Source organism: Amblyomma americanum, chromosome 2 (assembly GCF_052857255.1).
Source record: "Amblyomma americanum isolate KBUSLIRL-KWMA chromosome 2, ASM5285725v1, whole genome shotgun sequence".
NCBI lineage: Eukaryota > Metazoa > Arthropoda > Arachnida > Ixodida > Ixodidae > Amblyomma > Amblyomma americanum.
The window spans coordinates 74,397,124-74,410,136 of record NC_135498.1 but is presented as its reverse complement, the minus strand read 5'-3'; the positions used below and the strand labels follow the sequence as shown (position 1 = coordinate 74,410,136).

The 13,013-nt window shown below is 42.7% G+C and overlaps 1 protein-coding gene across 1 annotated transcript; it reads right to left on the bottom strand.

The window, feature by feature from the left end:
* Positions 1-7,893: 7,893 nt before the first annotated feature.
* On the bottom strand, positions 7,894-9,056 carry LOC144119781 (uncharacterized). Its single transcript, XM_077652322.1, has 2 exons — positions 9,029-9,056; positions 7,894-8,223 (listed from the first exon to the last, which is right to left on the bottom strand). Exons 1-2 carry the CDS (start codon positions 9,035-9,037, stop codon positions 7,894-7,896), a joined length of 339 nt encoding a protein of 112 aa, XP_077508448.1. The 5' UTR covers positions 9,038-9,056.
* Positions 9,057-13,013: the final 3,957 nt, after the last annotated feature.

Below are 13,013 nucleotides of genomic sequence, written 5' to 3'. Positions count from 1 at the left end.
TTTACTGCCTTGTACCTTGGCTTCAGTCCCTAATAAACGATTTCCGTTAAGTAGTTCGAAGTTGACTGGCACAGCCGGGAATGTTTCGCCGGGCAAGCGTGCGAAGACACAAGTGCTGCCTTGTACGATCACCGACCATCGTGTCATCATAGTTTTTCATCGAACGTGGCGATCATCTGACAAGCCTTAACAGGCTCCTTCAAAGGTTAATCAGCACTTGAAGCGGCACTTGGAGTTCCTCTGCTGTTCGGCGCTTGTAAATCGAGGCGCGTCAAAAACAAAACCATGGGGCACGCAAAGCTTATAGACGCGAAGCGCCATAAAAAATCGAAACTCTCCTGGCCGCCTGTGGCGCCGCCAAGCATCGGTTTTCTTTGCTTCTAACATTCACGTTGTCTTTTGTCAGCCTTTCTTGTGTGATAAAAGTGCACTGTCGGTTTTAAAACAAAACATACTTCAATATTGAACCGCACTACCTTCCTTTGTCAGTCTCAGAGATTCGCGCACAATGCAGGAAGGAAAATTCTTCCAAGGTGGCGTCTCTTCTCCTATGACATCGCCACGCTTGTACTTGCGAGATTGGCCTGTGGTGGCGATACCTGTATTTTGGTTCTTGCTATTTTCTACCTTACAAGAGCTTTGTTTTCAATAAGAGCGCCGTTTTTGTGATCAGGAGCTGGTACTCTATCGACACAAGCCAACTTCAATTTCTCCTCAGTGTTGCGTTAAGCGCAGTTACATCCAATCTGTTGTTGAATTTAATTGGTCATATTAGTGCCATACTCATGTTGCTCTGCGTACCGCCGATGCCAATGTCATATCCTATAGTTATTAAACAGGAGTACCTTACCGGGCCGAGTTCTAGGCATATCAGCGAGGAGACGTGTGTTTACATCCGTAGCTACAAGAAGAACTTTGTGGCAAAGAGTGCGGATGTTGTAGGGTTCCGCATCCGTTAGCTTTCGCGTTCTTGTGCCGCGTGTCATCAGAACATAATTTGGTCGTAGCACATTGATTAAGTCAGTAAGACTACTCTGAGTACAACAACATGAAAAATGTTAAACGGTCCTGTAAACATTTTTTATTTGTTTGCAACTCTTGCGGAGTCTGCACTTAAAGTATTATATGCCTGCTCGGAATCTACAACGCAGTTCAGTCACTGCTCGGAATACAGAACCAATAATGTGGAGCAAATTCTATACTCCTTTTCTGCACACATATTACGCATAGAATTGAAATACATCCCAATCCACTCTCTTCTAGATATATTAGTCCTGGTGATTCCGAAGAGATATGTGCGACTAGACCTTCGATCGTTTTCAACATTCTTGGACAAAAATTTTGTATAGTGGCATACTGTAAGATACTGGTATAGAAATATCGAACATAATGGCTCATTCTTCCGATATATAGTAAGACCTTTCTGTTATAGTGTTTCCATCGCTCGCATCGACCAGTTCAGACTTCCGTGGAAAACCAGTACTTGACGGAAGCCAACAGTCGCCGAAACCAAGGAGCACAGGGGATGCCTTTTTTAATCTGTAGTTTTCATAAACGGGAGATTAATATAAGCTGAAGAAAAAACGACCACATGCCGCAGGTGAGATCCGAGCCCACAACCTCTGAATTTCGCGTCCGGTGCTCTACGAGCTGGGCTACTGCGACGGCTGTCCCATCTTGTGCTCAGTTGGTAGATCACCGTAGCTCAGTTGGTAGAGCACCGGACGCGTAATTTAGTGGTCGTGTGTTCGGACCCCACCGGCGGCATGTGGTTGTTTTTTATTCTGCTTTTATTAATCTCCCGTTTATATAAACTACAAAACAGAAAAAAGACATCCCCTGTACTCTTTGGTTTCGGTAACTGTTGGCCTCCGTCATGTACGTCCTTACGAGCACCTCTTTCCATCCCCTCTCCTGCAGAATAGAAAACCGATAGGGAACCCTTTTGGTGATATTTTGATTGTTATAGTGAGATCTTGCAATATATGAAAAAATTGCACTCAACTCTCTCCCGTTCAAAAATGATTTTGTCGAAGATTGTTGGGTATGTACTGAGGCGAGGGGCACTCTATGCATGTCACCGTATATGTTGCACGCTATACGACAGGAAGAGTGCTGCGCATTTCTATTCTTTTTTAACACTCCTTCATAGAAGAATGAGTCTTCTGTGAAGAAAGCGCAATTGAAAATTAATTCAGTGCTGTTTAGCCGTGAAGGCTCCTTCCTCCTCACCTTTTTTAAATCGTAATTAGGAATTAGCACAAGCCACTTCATGCTTGCTCGTCCAATATTGTGCGATGTCTGGGGTCGTTTTTTATTTTCTTTCTCGATGTGAGTTGTGATATGATTGTGTGTAGATACAATATGCAGGTGCAATCGGTTCGCTGGCGCTCCTTAATTGCCTCTCGCAGTGGTTCAGTGGTGAGACGCTCGGCTGCCACGACCGAGGATGCGGAATTCAATGGAGGTGAAACCCAAAAGACGCCCGTGGCATGTGCAGCGTTAGCGCACGTTAGAGGCACTCAGGCGGTCGAAATTAATCCGTGTACTTTACTACGGATGCTCTTGATATTCTCCTCCTTTCACTCCCTTTTTCTTTGTACCCTCACGGCGCGTTCGCGGTGTCTGGCGAGAACTGAAGCAGCTTCTGGTTGTTTTTCTTCAGGGGCAATTTTATTTCATTTGAATGTTCTTTGGGCGAAGCGTTCTCTCGCAGGCGGAGGTTAGGCTTGGCCCGGATATTCTTCATGCGTTGTGCTAACGTTTCCTTTTAGCTTTGCACCCTTTGTACTACCTGTGCTAGGCACTCCATGCTGTGAATGGTGCGCGTGTTCCCCAGAGGGTTTTCCTTTTTCCTGTGCATTACAACCTGTGCGTTTAATTGCTCGCTCCGTCGTTGCGTTCACAGTGTCGTCTTTTTCATAGCTGAATTCATGGATTTTATGCAGTGCACCGTGCTGCTTGTTCTGATTTATGTTCTTCAACAACCCCGCGTTGATCACTGCGTATGGTGCGTCAGTGCGTCCTACTTGCATTTTTACAATCCAGCTAAACGCTAAGCTACTGAGTTGAACTCTTCTGCCTTCCTAATTACTGACTTGTGTTATCACTATCCTTAACTTGTGTCCCTTCATTCACACTTATCTACTCTTCTAAGCATTTCCTATTGTTTTGTAGTGTGGCGCTCTTCATGGTACGTCTGCGCTTGTTACTACCTTTTTGTATGTGTTATTTCCGTTCCCGCATTATTCTGCATTTTGCATCGTATCCTGCCTCCGTGTTTAATTGCGTTACTGTGTTCCTACACCACACACTCCAATGTTTCTAGCTTCGTTTGTTATATTCCTGCTGGCTAATTGTTTGCGATGATGTCGTCCTTATTGTTTTGTGATTTTCGGTTCTGTCTGAACGCAAAGAGAGAACGCGACATATCAAACACAGTTCTTCACCCCAGAATACGTTGCTAAAAGCTGCACCGATTGACAATCAGCCCTGCACACAAGCTTCCGAGACTTTGGTGGTCTCATATTCTACTCTACTTTGCGCTCTATAAAATTGTATTTTATTGTACAGTAATATTTTCCAAGTGGGCTTGAGGCACAAATGTATTGTCCTGAGCTTTCGGTTTGCAGTCCGCCGTGCGCAGCACGTTCTGCAGAGAATTGGTCACGCAAATGAAGTTGAAGGTGTTCGTAACTTTTCGCCCAAATGCCCAAACCAAGGTGCTGTCAGGTCGGTGATTGGTATCTGATTTGATCGAGTTGGCAAAAGGTAAATTATTAAAGCCTTGAGTAAATATGAGGTCGGGATGAATTCATGTATTCAGAACGTGCCCTTTAATTTCACTGCGAATGCTTCTGGGACGGCCAACACATTTGGTCACAATTAAATGCTTATCCTTTTCATATCCTGAATTATAATATATGTCCAAGATTCGCGGACAAAAATTAAAAAAAAAATGAAAAATAGTAAGATGCTGGTATAGAGATATGGAAGGTAATGGTCCGTTCTTGCAATATGTTCAAAATCTGTCTTTTACAATGTATCCATCGCTTGCATCGAACAGTTAAGACTGCCATAGAAAGCCGATGGGGAGCACTTTGACGGTAGAAAAAACGGTAATAGCAAAACAATGCAAGCTTAACGATGGGGGATCTGCCAATACATTGATTGTTATATTGAAAGCTGACAATATACGAAAAACTAAGGTCATAAAAATTAAGATGACACTTAATAAAGAATAGAGCATCTTTTTAAATTTATTTTTGCTTGCAACCGTAAAGTGGTTGTGCGTTCATGCTTGATAAAGTTTTGTTTTTTTTTTTTATTCTTGTGGTTCGCGCTTTTCGTTTTTATTTGTGTTAAGTAGCCATTGATTGCTCTTGATCGCTCGTGGATCTTGTTCTGCTTGTCTGAAAGAGAATAAACATTTCTAACACTTCATTATTGAGTAGTTGATTAGTTTCAATAAAACTCCCAATAGCTAGCATGATTTCGGCGCATTGTCGCAAGTATTGCGAGCGGATAATCAATAACAAGGGGTAACCAACAAGCAAGGGACGATGAAACTGTGAAGGTTTTTTTTTTGACAACTAGACCTTATTGGCTTTGATTCCCCTGAAACCTTTGCTGGGAGCAGTTTCTGACAGCAAACCAGTGTCAGCTCACTATTTTTGTCACCACATTCACACTAGGGAGTACTGAAAAAAGAAGCTGCTGGCGCCTTCTGTCAGCGCAAAGTTATACGGTGGAGTTCACTCTACCTTGCCTTTACGTAAATAGACGTGGTCGTGTGAATATGTTCATACAATCTGTGCCTCGCAATTTACTGGCGAATCTCAAAATCGTGAGCAGAATTCCACCTTTACTGCGCAGTATGACCTGCTTTTTCAGACTGCTATCACCATCTTATAACTTGCCGAAAAGTAAATCGTGGTAGCATTTTGTGACGCATCTATCTCTCTAAAACGATTTGTATCTGGTCTTCCCTTGTGACTGCGGCAGCCACGGTGTATGGGCTGAAGGCAGTCAAAACGTTTAGATTGAAAATACAAGCTTTCCACAGTGCACTAACAGTTTAATTGGGAAGGCATGAGATGTCTCATCGATACGAAAGTCTGGCATTGCCCAAAATATTCTCACCACTGGCCGAAACAGTATGACGTTATCAAAAGCGGGAAAATACGAAATGTTAACCAGTGAGAGAACTAGCTCAACATCAACAACTACAAAAGAATAGAAAACATTAGATTATAATTAGTCGTCTACTAGGTTTAAATTGGAATAGAATTTGAAAAGAATAAAATTGGAATAGAGTAGGAATATAAATGTAATATTTTCGCATTACTTGCTTGCAAGGTTGTGAAGTGCCCCTAATAATTTTGTTCGAGTGTTGAGTCACTTCTGTAGAAGCAAATTGTAAAATATACTATAATTTCTCTCCTGTCTCCTACGTTATCATTTTTAGCTCTTGCTGGCTTATGAAACGCAGCTTGAGAGGGCTTTTTCTTGGCATCCAGAATTGCACAAAAAGCTTTAATAAGCATATTTATCGCTGTGAATAGCATACATAGTACGACGTATGGTGTTTATCATTACACGTGGTTTAAATGGATATCAATAAATAGAATAAATTTTGGTTCATTATTTATGCCTGGAGTCATTCGTTTAAACTTCTGCGGCCTCCAACGACCGACGCTCAGACCCAAAAGCTGTAAGCAAGCTGATATACCGCTTGCTTAGCCCTTAATGCATGCGCGGCACTGTTACTGCGATATCGCCTCGTAGTATGCTAGAAGAGAAATATGCCGCATTCTTTTGCTGGGCCATGACAGTATTATACAAGTAGTTCTGGGCCATTGCGGCCATTTCACTGGGTGGTACCTTTCGTAAGAACGACGTTTGGCCAACAAATGCTTGCACATACTCTGCCCACTATGTTAAACTATTTTCGAGAAAATAAAGTTAATATTGAAAATGTAAATAAGAAAAGAATACATTCATTCTTTCTCTCGCAAATGTAATTTTTCTGCTTATCGTGAGGTGTGTTTCTCCTGTGTCTTTTGGATTTTTTGCGGGTTTGTTGCTATGTACAACTGCTATTATTCGCTGATCATGTTTGTCATTAATATTGTGCCTTTATCTTTAACAACAAAAAGACTGAACTATGCGTAATAAGAGCTAACATGTCTGTAAATGTACTGGGATGTACTGCCTAAATTGTAAGTGCACCAAATGTTACTACCGACACCTCGCTGTTTTGCCATGTAATGGGGCCCGAGCGCCGTCAAGTGAATTAACCTTCACTTTTAGTCTCGGGTGCCTCATTTCTTACTGAAATGAAAATAAACTTCAAACTTCAAACTTCGGACTTCAAATGTATGCACTCGTAGAGCACTTGGGGATAGGGTGCCTTGATTTCGCAGTCGTATCTAACCTCAGGGGAAGGTAAAATATCTGAGTGATTTTCACTATGGCACGCGCAGGCTGCTGTAAACTCAACAGCAAAAAACTTCGCTTTGGATTTCCGATCTTTATTTATCGTCTCCATGGAGATGAAACAAGCTCATCATCAACGATAGCATCGTCTTGAAGTTTCGTCGTCCATGCTAATTATTCTTGAAGGCTCGATGGTCATTTTTCCGTCAGAGGACCGCCGTTCTGCGAAGAAAAGGCAAAGGTAAATAAACAGATCGCTGAGTATGGTTGTAGTTATCAGCAATAGCAACTGTTTTGAAAGCATAAAAATGGGAAGTGAAACGGGTGTGTATGGGGCGTCGTGAAATGGAGAGCACTGGGCTGAGTGTTGTCAATATTTCTTACTGAGCTATGCAAATATTCAAGAGAAAAATGCACTGAAATTTGGCCCTAAATTCTGAACATAACTGCACTACTGAAAAATTTTGCTTTCATTTATGCCTTTACGTTGGCACACGAGCTGACCTTTACGTCAATGAGGCTCGGGGGCAACGATCAGTGCAGTAAGGTTACACCCATGCTTATGTGAAAATATGCTGACAGAATCTTTGGAGACAAATGAAAACTCCTGGTTTCACCGGGAAGCCAAATCCTTTTTTATTAGGGCCGCTCTCTGAATTCGTCACTACTATACTTACTGAAAATAATGGAGCGTGCAGAGCATGCTATAATATCTGATCGAGTGCGTAGCGCCAGTTCACGTTTCGTAGATTATCAGAAATATTGTTATATAGCCTGCATGGTGAAAAAAACCCTCTACTTAGTGACACCCCCCCAGAAATATACGCCTACCTATAGAAACTAAAATGACTTGAGCAGGTGGAAGGGTGATGATATTTAGGTTCCTTGATTACTGCGAGAAACCTTCAGCATTGCTCTTTGCCATCAGTGGTACCCAATTATATTATAAAAATCTAACCTGGGTTCACTAACCTGATCAAGTTTGCAATGATATGCAGTCACCGCATTCAATACAAATCGAATTTTAAGACATAGCGTTATATGAGCTTTATCAGAGAGCTCAGCTCTACCCCTCGATCATGGTAGCCTCGGCAAAAGACGGTTGTCTCCTGAGTAGACTTTGAAGCGTGACTCTATCTCAATTACCTCAAGGAAACCATATGTGCATCGCATGGACCCCTGCAAGGAGTACATTGTTGGTATGGAAAAGACCACATTGATGTAATGAGCTTACATGACCCTGAATCTCGAGGTGTCAAGGTCGTGAACTTGGGGCACACTTACTGTTGGTCATTACTATGGGTAGTACTTCCTGAGGACACCCGGTACTACAGAAGCTCTCTATAATCGATGAAAGGAAGCTACATATGCTTGCCTGTTTCCTGACTGATTTCTGCTGATTTGTGAAACATGGATCTCTGGAATCCAGGAGAAATTGCTACGATTTCTCGAGTCTTACCACTTCTTCAGGATGGGGTATCCGAAAGCGCCCAATCCGTAGCCGTAGTTGAGGCCGTACGGGCTGAGGCCGTACACGTAGCGGACGCGCACAGGGTGCGCGTCGACCCGGTGGCTGTAGCTGACGCCCGTGGTGCGGTAGCCGAACGGGGTGGCCACGTTGTGCACGGTGGGCTTCACAGGCACCACGTGGTGGACAGCGGTGGCGACAGGGGTGGCGTGCACCGTCGAGACACTGTGCACGGTGGGGTAGCCGGCCACCGGAACGCCGTACGTGGGAACGTACACGGCGAGGGCGTTGCCCAGCAGAGCGAACAGGCAGAGGACCTGCGCGGATGGCGTTCAAGAACGTCTTTAGATCAATCGATGGGTAGCAATAACCAGGAATCGGTAGGCGAAAAGAGTACAATCACAAACTAAATGGTTACTGATTTAATGTAATTTATTGATATTTTATGTCCCAAATTTATTTAATGGCGAACATGCTTTTACAGCGGGCACAGAATACTCATAACAAATGAGGCACAAAACTAAAGCAGTCAATTGAACCTAATAACATTAAACACGTTGAGAGGGACTTGAAGATGCGGTAAGCAGTGGGAATATATAGAGAATATTAAAATTTTATTATATTCATGTATTTGTAACATTCTTTCAGACACAAACGATCAAGGATGACAGGGCAAAATGCTCTGCCTGACGAGGGCCCTGTCACAGCCTACAGCGTAGAAATAAAAACGAAGCACTAAAACGTAGTTGTGCAGGTGCATTACAATGAGTTGCTCAGGTGTAATTTATTTGCTCATGAAATACTGTTTAATATGTGTGACACTCAGACATACATTATATATATTCCGTGCTTGTAATGGAGGGCTTTCAGTAGCCTTTATGCAAGCCAACCGGTTTGTTGAAAGCCTGGAAGTTATTTTAGCGGCGACATGTACCTGTGGCTTGCAAGATAGGTTATTTTGGGGGGCACCGCAAGAGATACGAGCGGTTTCATGAAGCGAAAACCGTTTTAAGCACTAAGCATTAACGCGTCATAAATGCCCGAGAATATTCTATGACGATCTTATGTACATAAGTTTTGCATTTTAGGTCGACGAGAATGAAGCACAGTGGTCGTACTTACGGCGATCATGGCTGAATTAGTTTTTCGAAGCTTGTAGGTGCTCGAAGAAACGATGGCTGGGCAGTGGTGTTCGGTCTCCTTTTATACACGCGGACAGGCGAGATGGAAACTAATTTTTTTTTCTCAGTTTTTCGCGCAGTTCACTCAGTGACAGTTGCTGGGCGCCACATGCTATGGAAAGGCGGAGCTAAGTTGTGTTGCCGGTCGTGTTTCACAAGATATGACTTTGCTGCTTTCATGCGTTGCCTTTTTTTTTATCGAGCACCTTGAAAACCTTTGGTGGCCAATAGACGCTCATGCTTTAAATCTTTCGCCCCGATATGAGCGTATAGTCGGCCTCTCTCCCTCATTCAGCGTGTGTCGCATTCTCAGGAATACGAATAATACCCTAAGAAGTAAAAGTACTTAGCAAGTAGAAACTTAAATCCTAAACAGGTAACATGCATGGAGTCTCTCAAGGTAGCAAAGCCCTCGCCCACGAGATTATTCCTTCCTTTTTTAGCAGGACAGGAGGTCACTCTATTTGTTGCCTTGAACTTTCAGATGTTATCTGGCCCTTGTCTGGTCATTGGTCGGCGGAACCTGCGCGTCCTCGCCTATCTTACTGCCATATCTTTCTGCTTTCAGTTTCTGCGGGGGTCGATGTCGACACACTTTTTCGACGCGTGCCATACTGAAGGTTTTTTTTTTTTAGTATCCGTGAGGTTGTTTACTAACCTTTCGCCGATGCTATGTGTTATTTTGAGAGTCTGCATGTGAGTAAGCGAAAAATGTGTTTTTTTTTGTGCGTTCCAAGAGGTGCGCATTTTTCATAGTATATTTCCCCAAAATAAACCGAGGTTTCCTTACTGAGAAGTGACAGAGAGTGTATTTATTTTACGAGGTTTCCCCCGGTCCATGTATAGTAAGCGAAGGCTGGAACCTGCTTTTGTTCGCAATTAAAATTGCATTGCAGCCACAGGTCATGCTTTTTGACGGCAGGCATTTATCTCCTCTAGGATTTATTGCATTTATTTTATTCAGCACAAACTTGTAGGCCCTCTTTTGAAGATATTTTATACTGTGAAGAGGGGGGGGGGACTGTACAGAAATTAGAAGGGACCGTATTATTAAGAAGGTGCGATTAAAAAGGCTAGTTATGACATCGTAGTTTCAGTCGCATACTTGAGTCTGGAAGGGTTACAATGCGCGAGAGTCTGAACATTAAAGTACCGAAATTTGTTTCACCCTCTGTTCTCTGTCACGTCTCCATCTTTGTGAATCCCCAAGTTTATATTGAGGCATTGGCTGCGCGTCACTGTATATAATGATTACGAGAGCGAGAGAGATTGAACCCCTAGGCAGAAACACGTCTCAAATGCTTGAGTCTTGTGGCATTCATAAAAGAAACGCATAATGGATATGAATGTGAAAACACCAATAACGGTGCAAGACGCTAAAAGTGGACGACCAGGAGCAAAATGAAAAATAAAAAAAGATTAATGATAAAGTTCAGTTAGTTTAAGGTTGTGCACTTGGAGAGAGAGAAAAAATTTTAATGCACAGAGGAAATCGCACATGGGTGGGCCCTCATTCTCGGAGCTCATCGGCTTGGCCGCCGCTTTTGCCCTGCTCACCAGCCATGGCTGGTCTTCCGAATGTGAGCTGGGCAGCGGCGCATCCCAATCCTTAGTTGTTCGGGTGCTGATTCTTGGAATACCTGGATTCTTGTCGCATGCACATACCACGTGGTAAAAATTAATCACTTCACCGCAGAAGGCACAATGCGGATCGTATGAATCTGGAAACATTCAGCTGAATTTGGCGGTATTTATATAAGTATTGGATTGAAATTTTCTTAGGGTGACCCCTTGGTCCCCGTTTAGATATTTGTGCGGTTTACTTCACCATTTTAGTGGTCACCCGATCTCCCCCAAAGCAAGTATCATTCTTCAAGTCGAAGAGTGCGGTACGTACGTCCCAGGCTGTGATCTCCTTGACCATTTGCTCATTCTGTGTGCCCGTGTAGTGTTCCATGTCCAGACCGACACCCTCCTACTGTATGTATCACCTTTTAGGCTCTGCAATGTGCTCGCGTTCGCTCCCCTTGAAGTTGCGTATGTCCTTCAGAAGATTGCTTTGGGCTCTGCTCTGCCTTTACCTGGGTTCATTAGGTGTCTCGATATGCACTAGTTTATCTTGAGTCTTTGTGACGCACACTCGTGCAAGGCACTTATGCCACGCTGAGGGCAAGCAACACGGTCTCCTTTTACAAACTATATGATCAGCAAACAAATAATTCCGGCTTGGATAAGTGTCTGTGTCGTTCCGTACACTTCAGCAAACTTAATGTCGGCTAGGCGAACGATTCTTTGCAAACGTAGCGCCGGGAATTGCATAACCTAAGTGTAGGCAGCGCAGCACGGATTAAACTGCTATGTAAACATCATAACACACGCAAAAAAGCTAGGCCCAGGCTGCCAGGCAGTGAAGAGCTAAATCTAGTGATCGATGGCGGCTGAGTGTGTGGTTATGAGTGATAATTTTTTTAAGTGGCGGTCATTTTGAAATTGCATAAATGTTGACATTAAAGCTCTTCTTAATCTTTGCAGGACATTTCATGATTACTCAGCGGTTGTGTCATTGATATTTTTAATGCGCATAGGCAACTGTTGTTGTTTCTTAATATTTCTTGGCGTTATTCTTGATTCAGCTGTTTAATTTTCTGTTCATATTGCTCATCAAAAACAAGATCTATGTTTGGCATCAGAGCTTTAATTAAGGCGCGTTCATTATTTCCATGCAACCTACTCCTATCTTGTATTATGCCTTCATACATAATCACATCACTTATGGGATTATTGCATAGGGAAATACTTATCATTGCCATTTATCCTCTCTGCAACATTTACAAAACCAGGCCACCCGCATTATTACCCATAGACCTTTCTCTACTAATGCTCATTCTTTATTGCATGAGCACAACATTTTACCAGTACACAAGCTTTTCCAGTATCTCATTGGAATCATGTTGTTTAGGTTACTACATGGCACCCTGCATTTTCAGTGTGTAGACCCCACCCTGCTGATAAATTACAACCCTACCAGATTTGCACCAAAAAACAATTTTCTTCTCCGCAAAGTCCATACCAATTATAGTAAAACGACGTCGTCTTTTCAAAGAATTTCATTTTGGAATACATTGCGGCCCACTCTAAAAAAAATCAATTTCCTTGCCTGCATTCAAGACTAAGCTCAAGTTATTTTTATTGGAATGCTAATGTTTTGTTCTGTTTTTATGAATAATGCTAGCGTTATTCTGGTTATAGACAGGTTTTTTTTGGTGAACGATTGATTTGTTATTTTCTATATTCTATAATTATCCACTGACTTTGTTGTAATTATTTCTTGTACTACAGACCTATCGAGGGTCTCGGCACTGTCTTTGACTATGGGACCCTCGTGTGTGCACTTATAATCTTTTGCATATATTCTGGCCAATAAACAGTCATTTAAAAAATGAGAAAATAAATAAAACGAACATATACTGCATCAGCTAACTTCTGGACCATGTTCTTGCAGGTTCGTGGGACAAAAGGGATCCTTTCGGAGACCATATGAGCAGTTAACTACGTGACCGAAGGGCAGGAAAGCCATTTGCCCACACATTCTGCTGTGATGCTCAGCCGAGTGAGTTTTTGTGTTACCTGCGCATGCAGATGTTCGGAGAAACTAGCACTACAGGCGGAGAGTAATATGATATCAGGCGGCTGAGATATGAGAAAAAATAAACCGGAAGTGAAGTAGCCGCACAGTAACGATAGGCCGTTTCGAAGCACAATGACGGCAGGGGAGATATTTTGATGCATGGAAAATAAAATGAAGGATAACACGTGACACATCTGAATACTGAAGTAACTTTTTCTTTTGGCATCAAAACATTAGCAAAGCTGAGAACCCGGAGGAAAGTTGTTTGTGTTAGCGGCAGGTCCTACACAAATCGCAT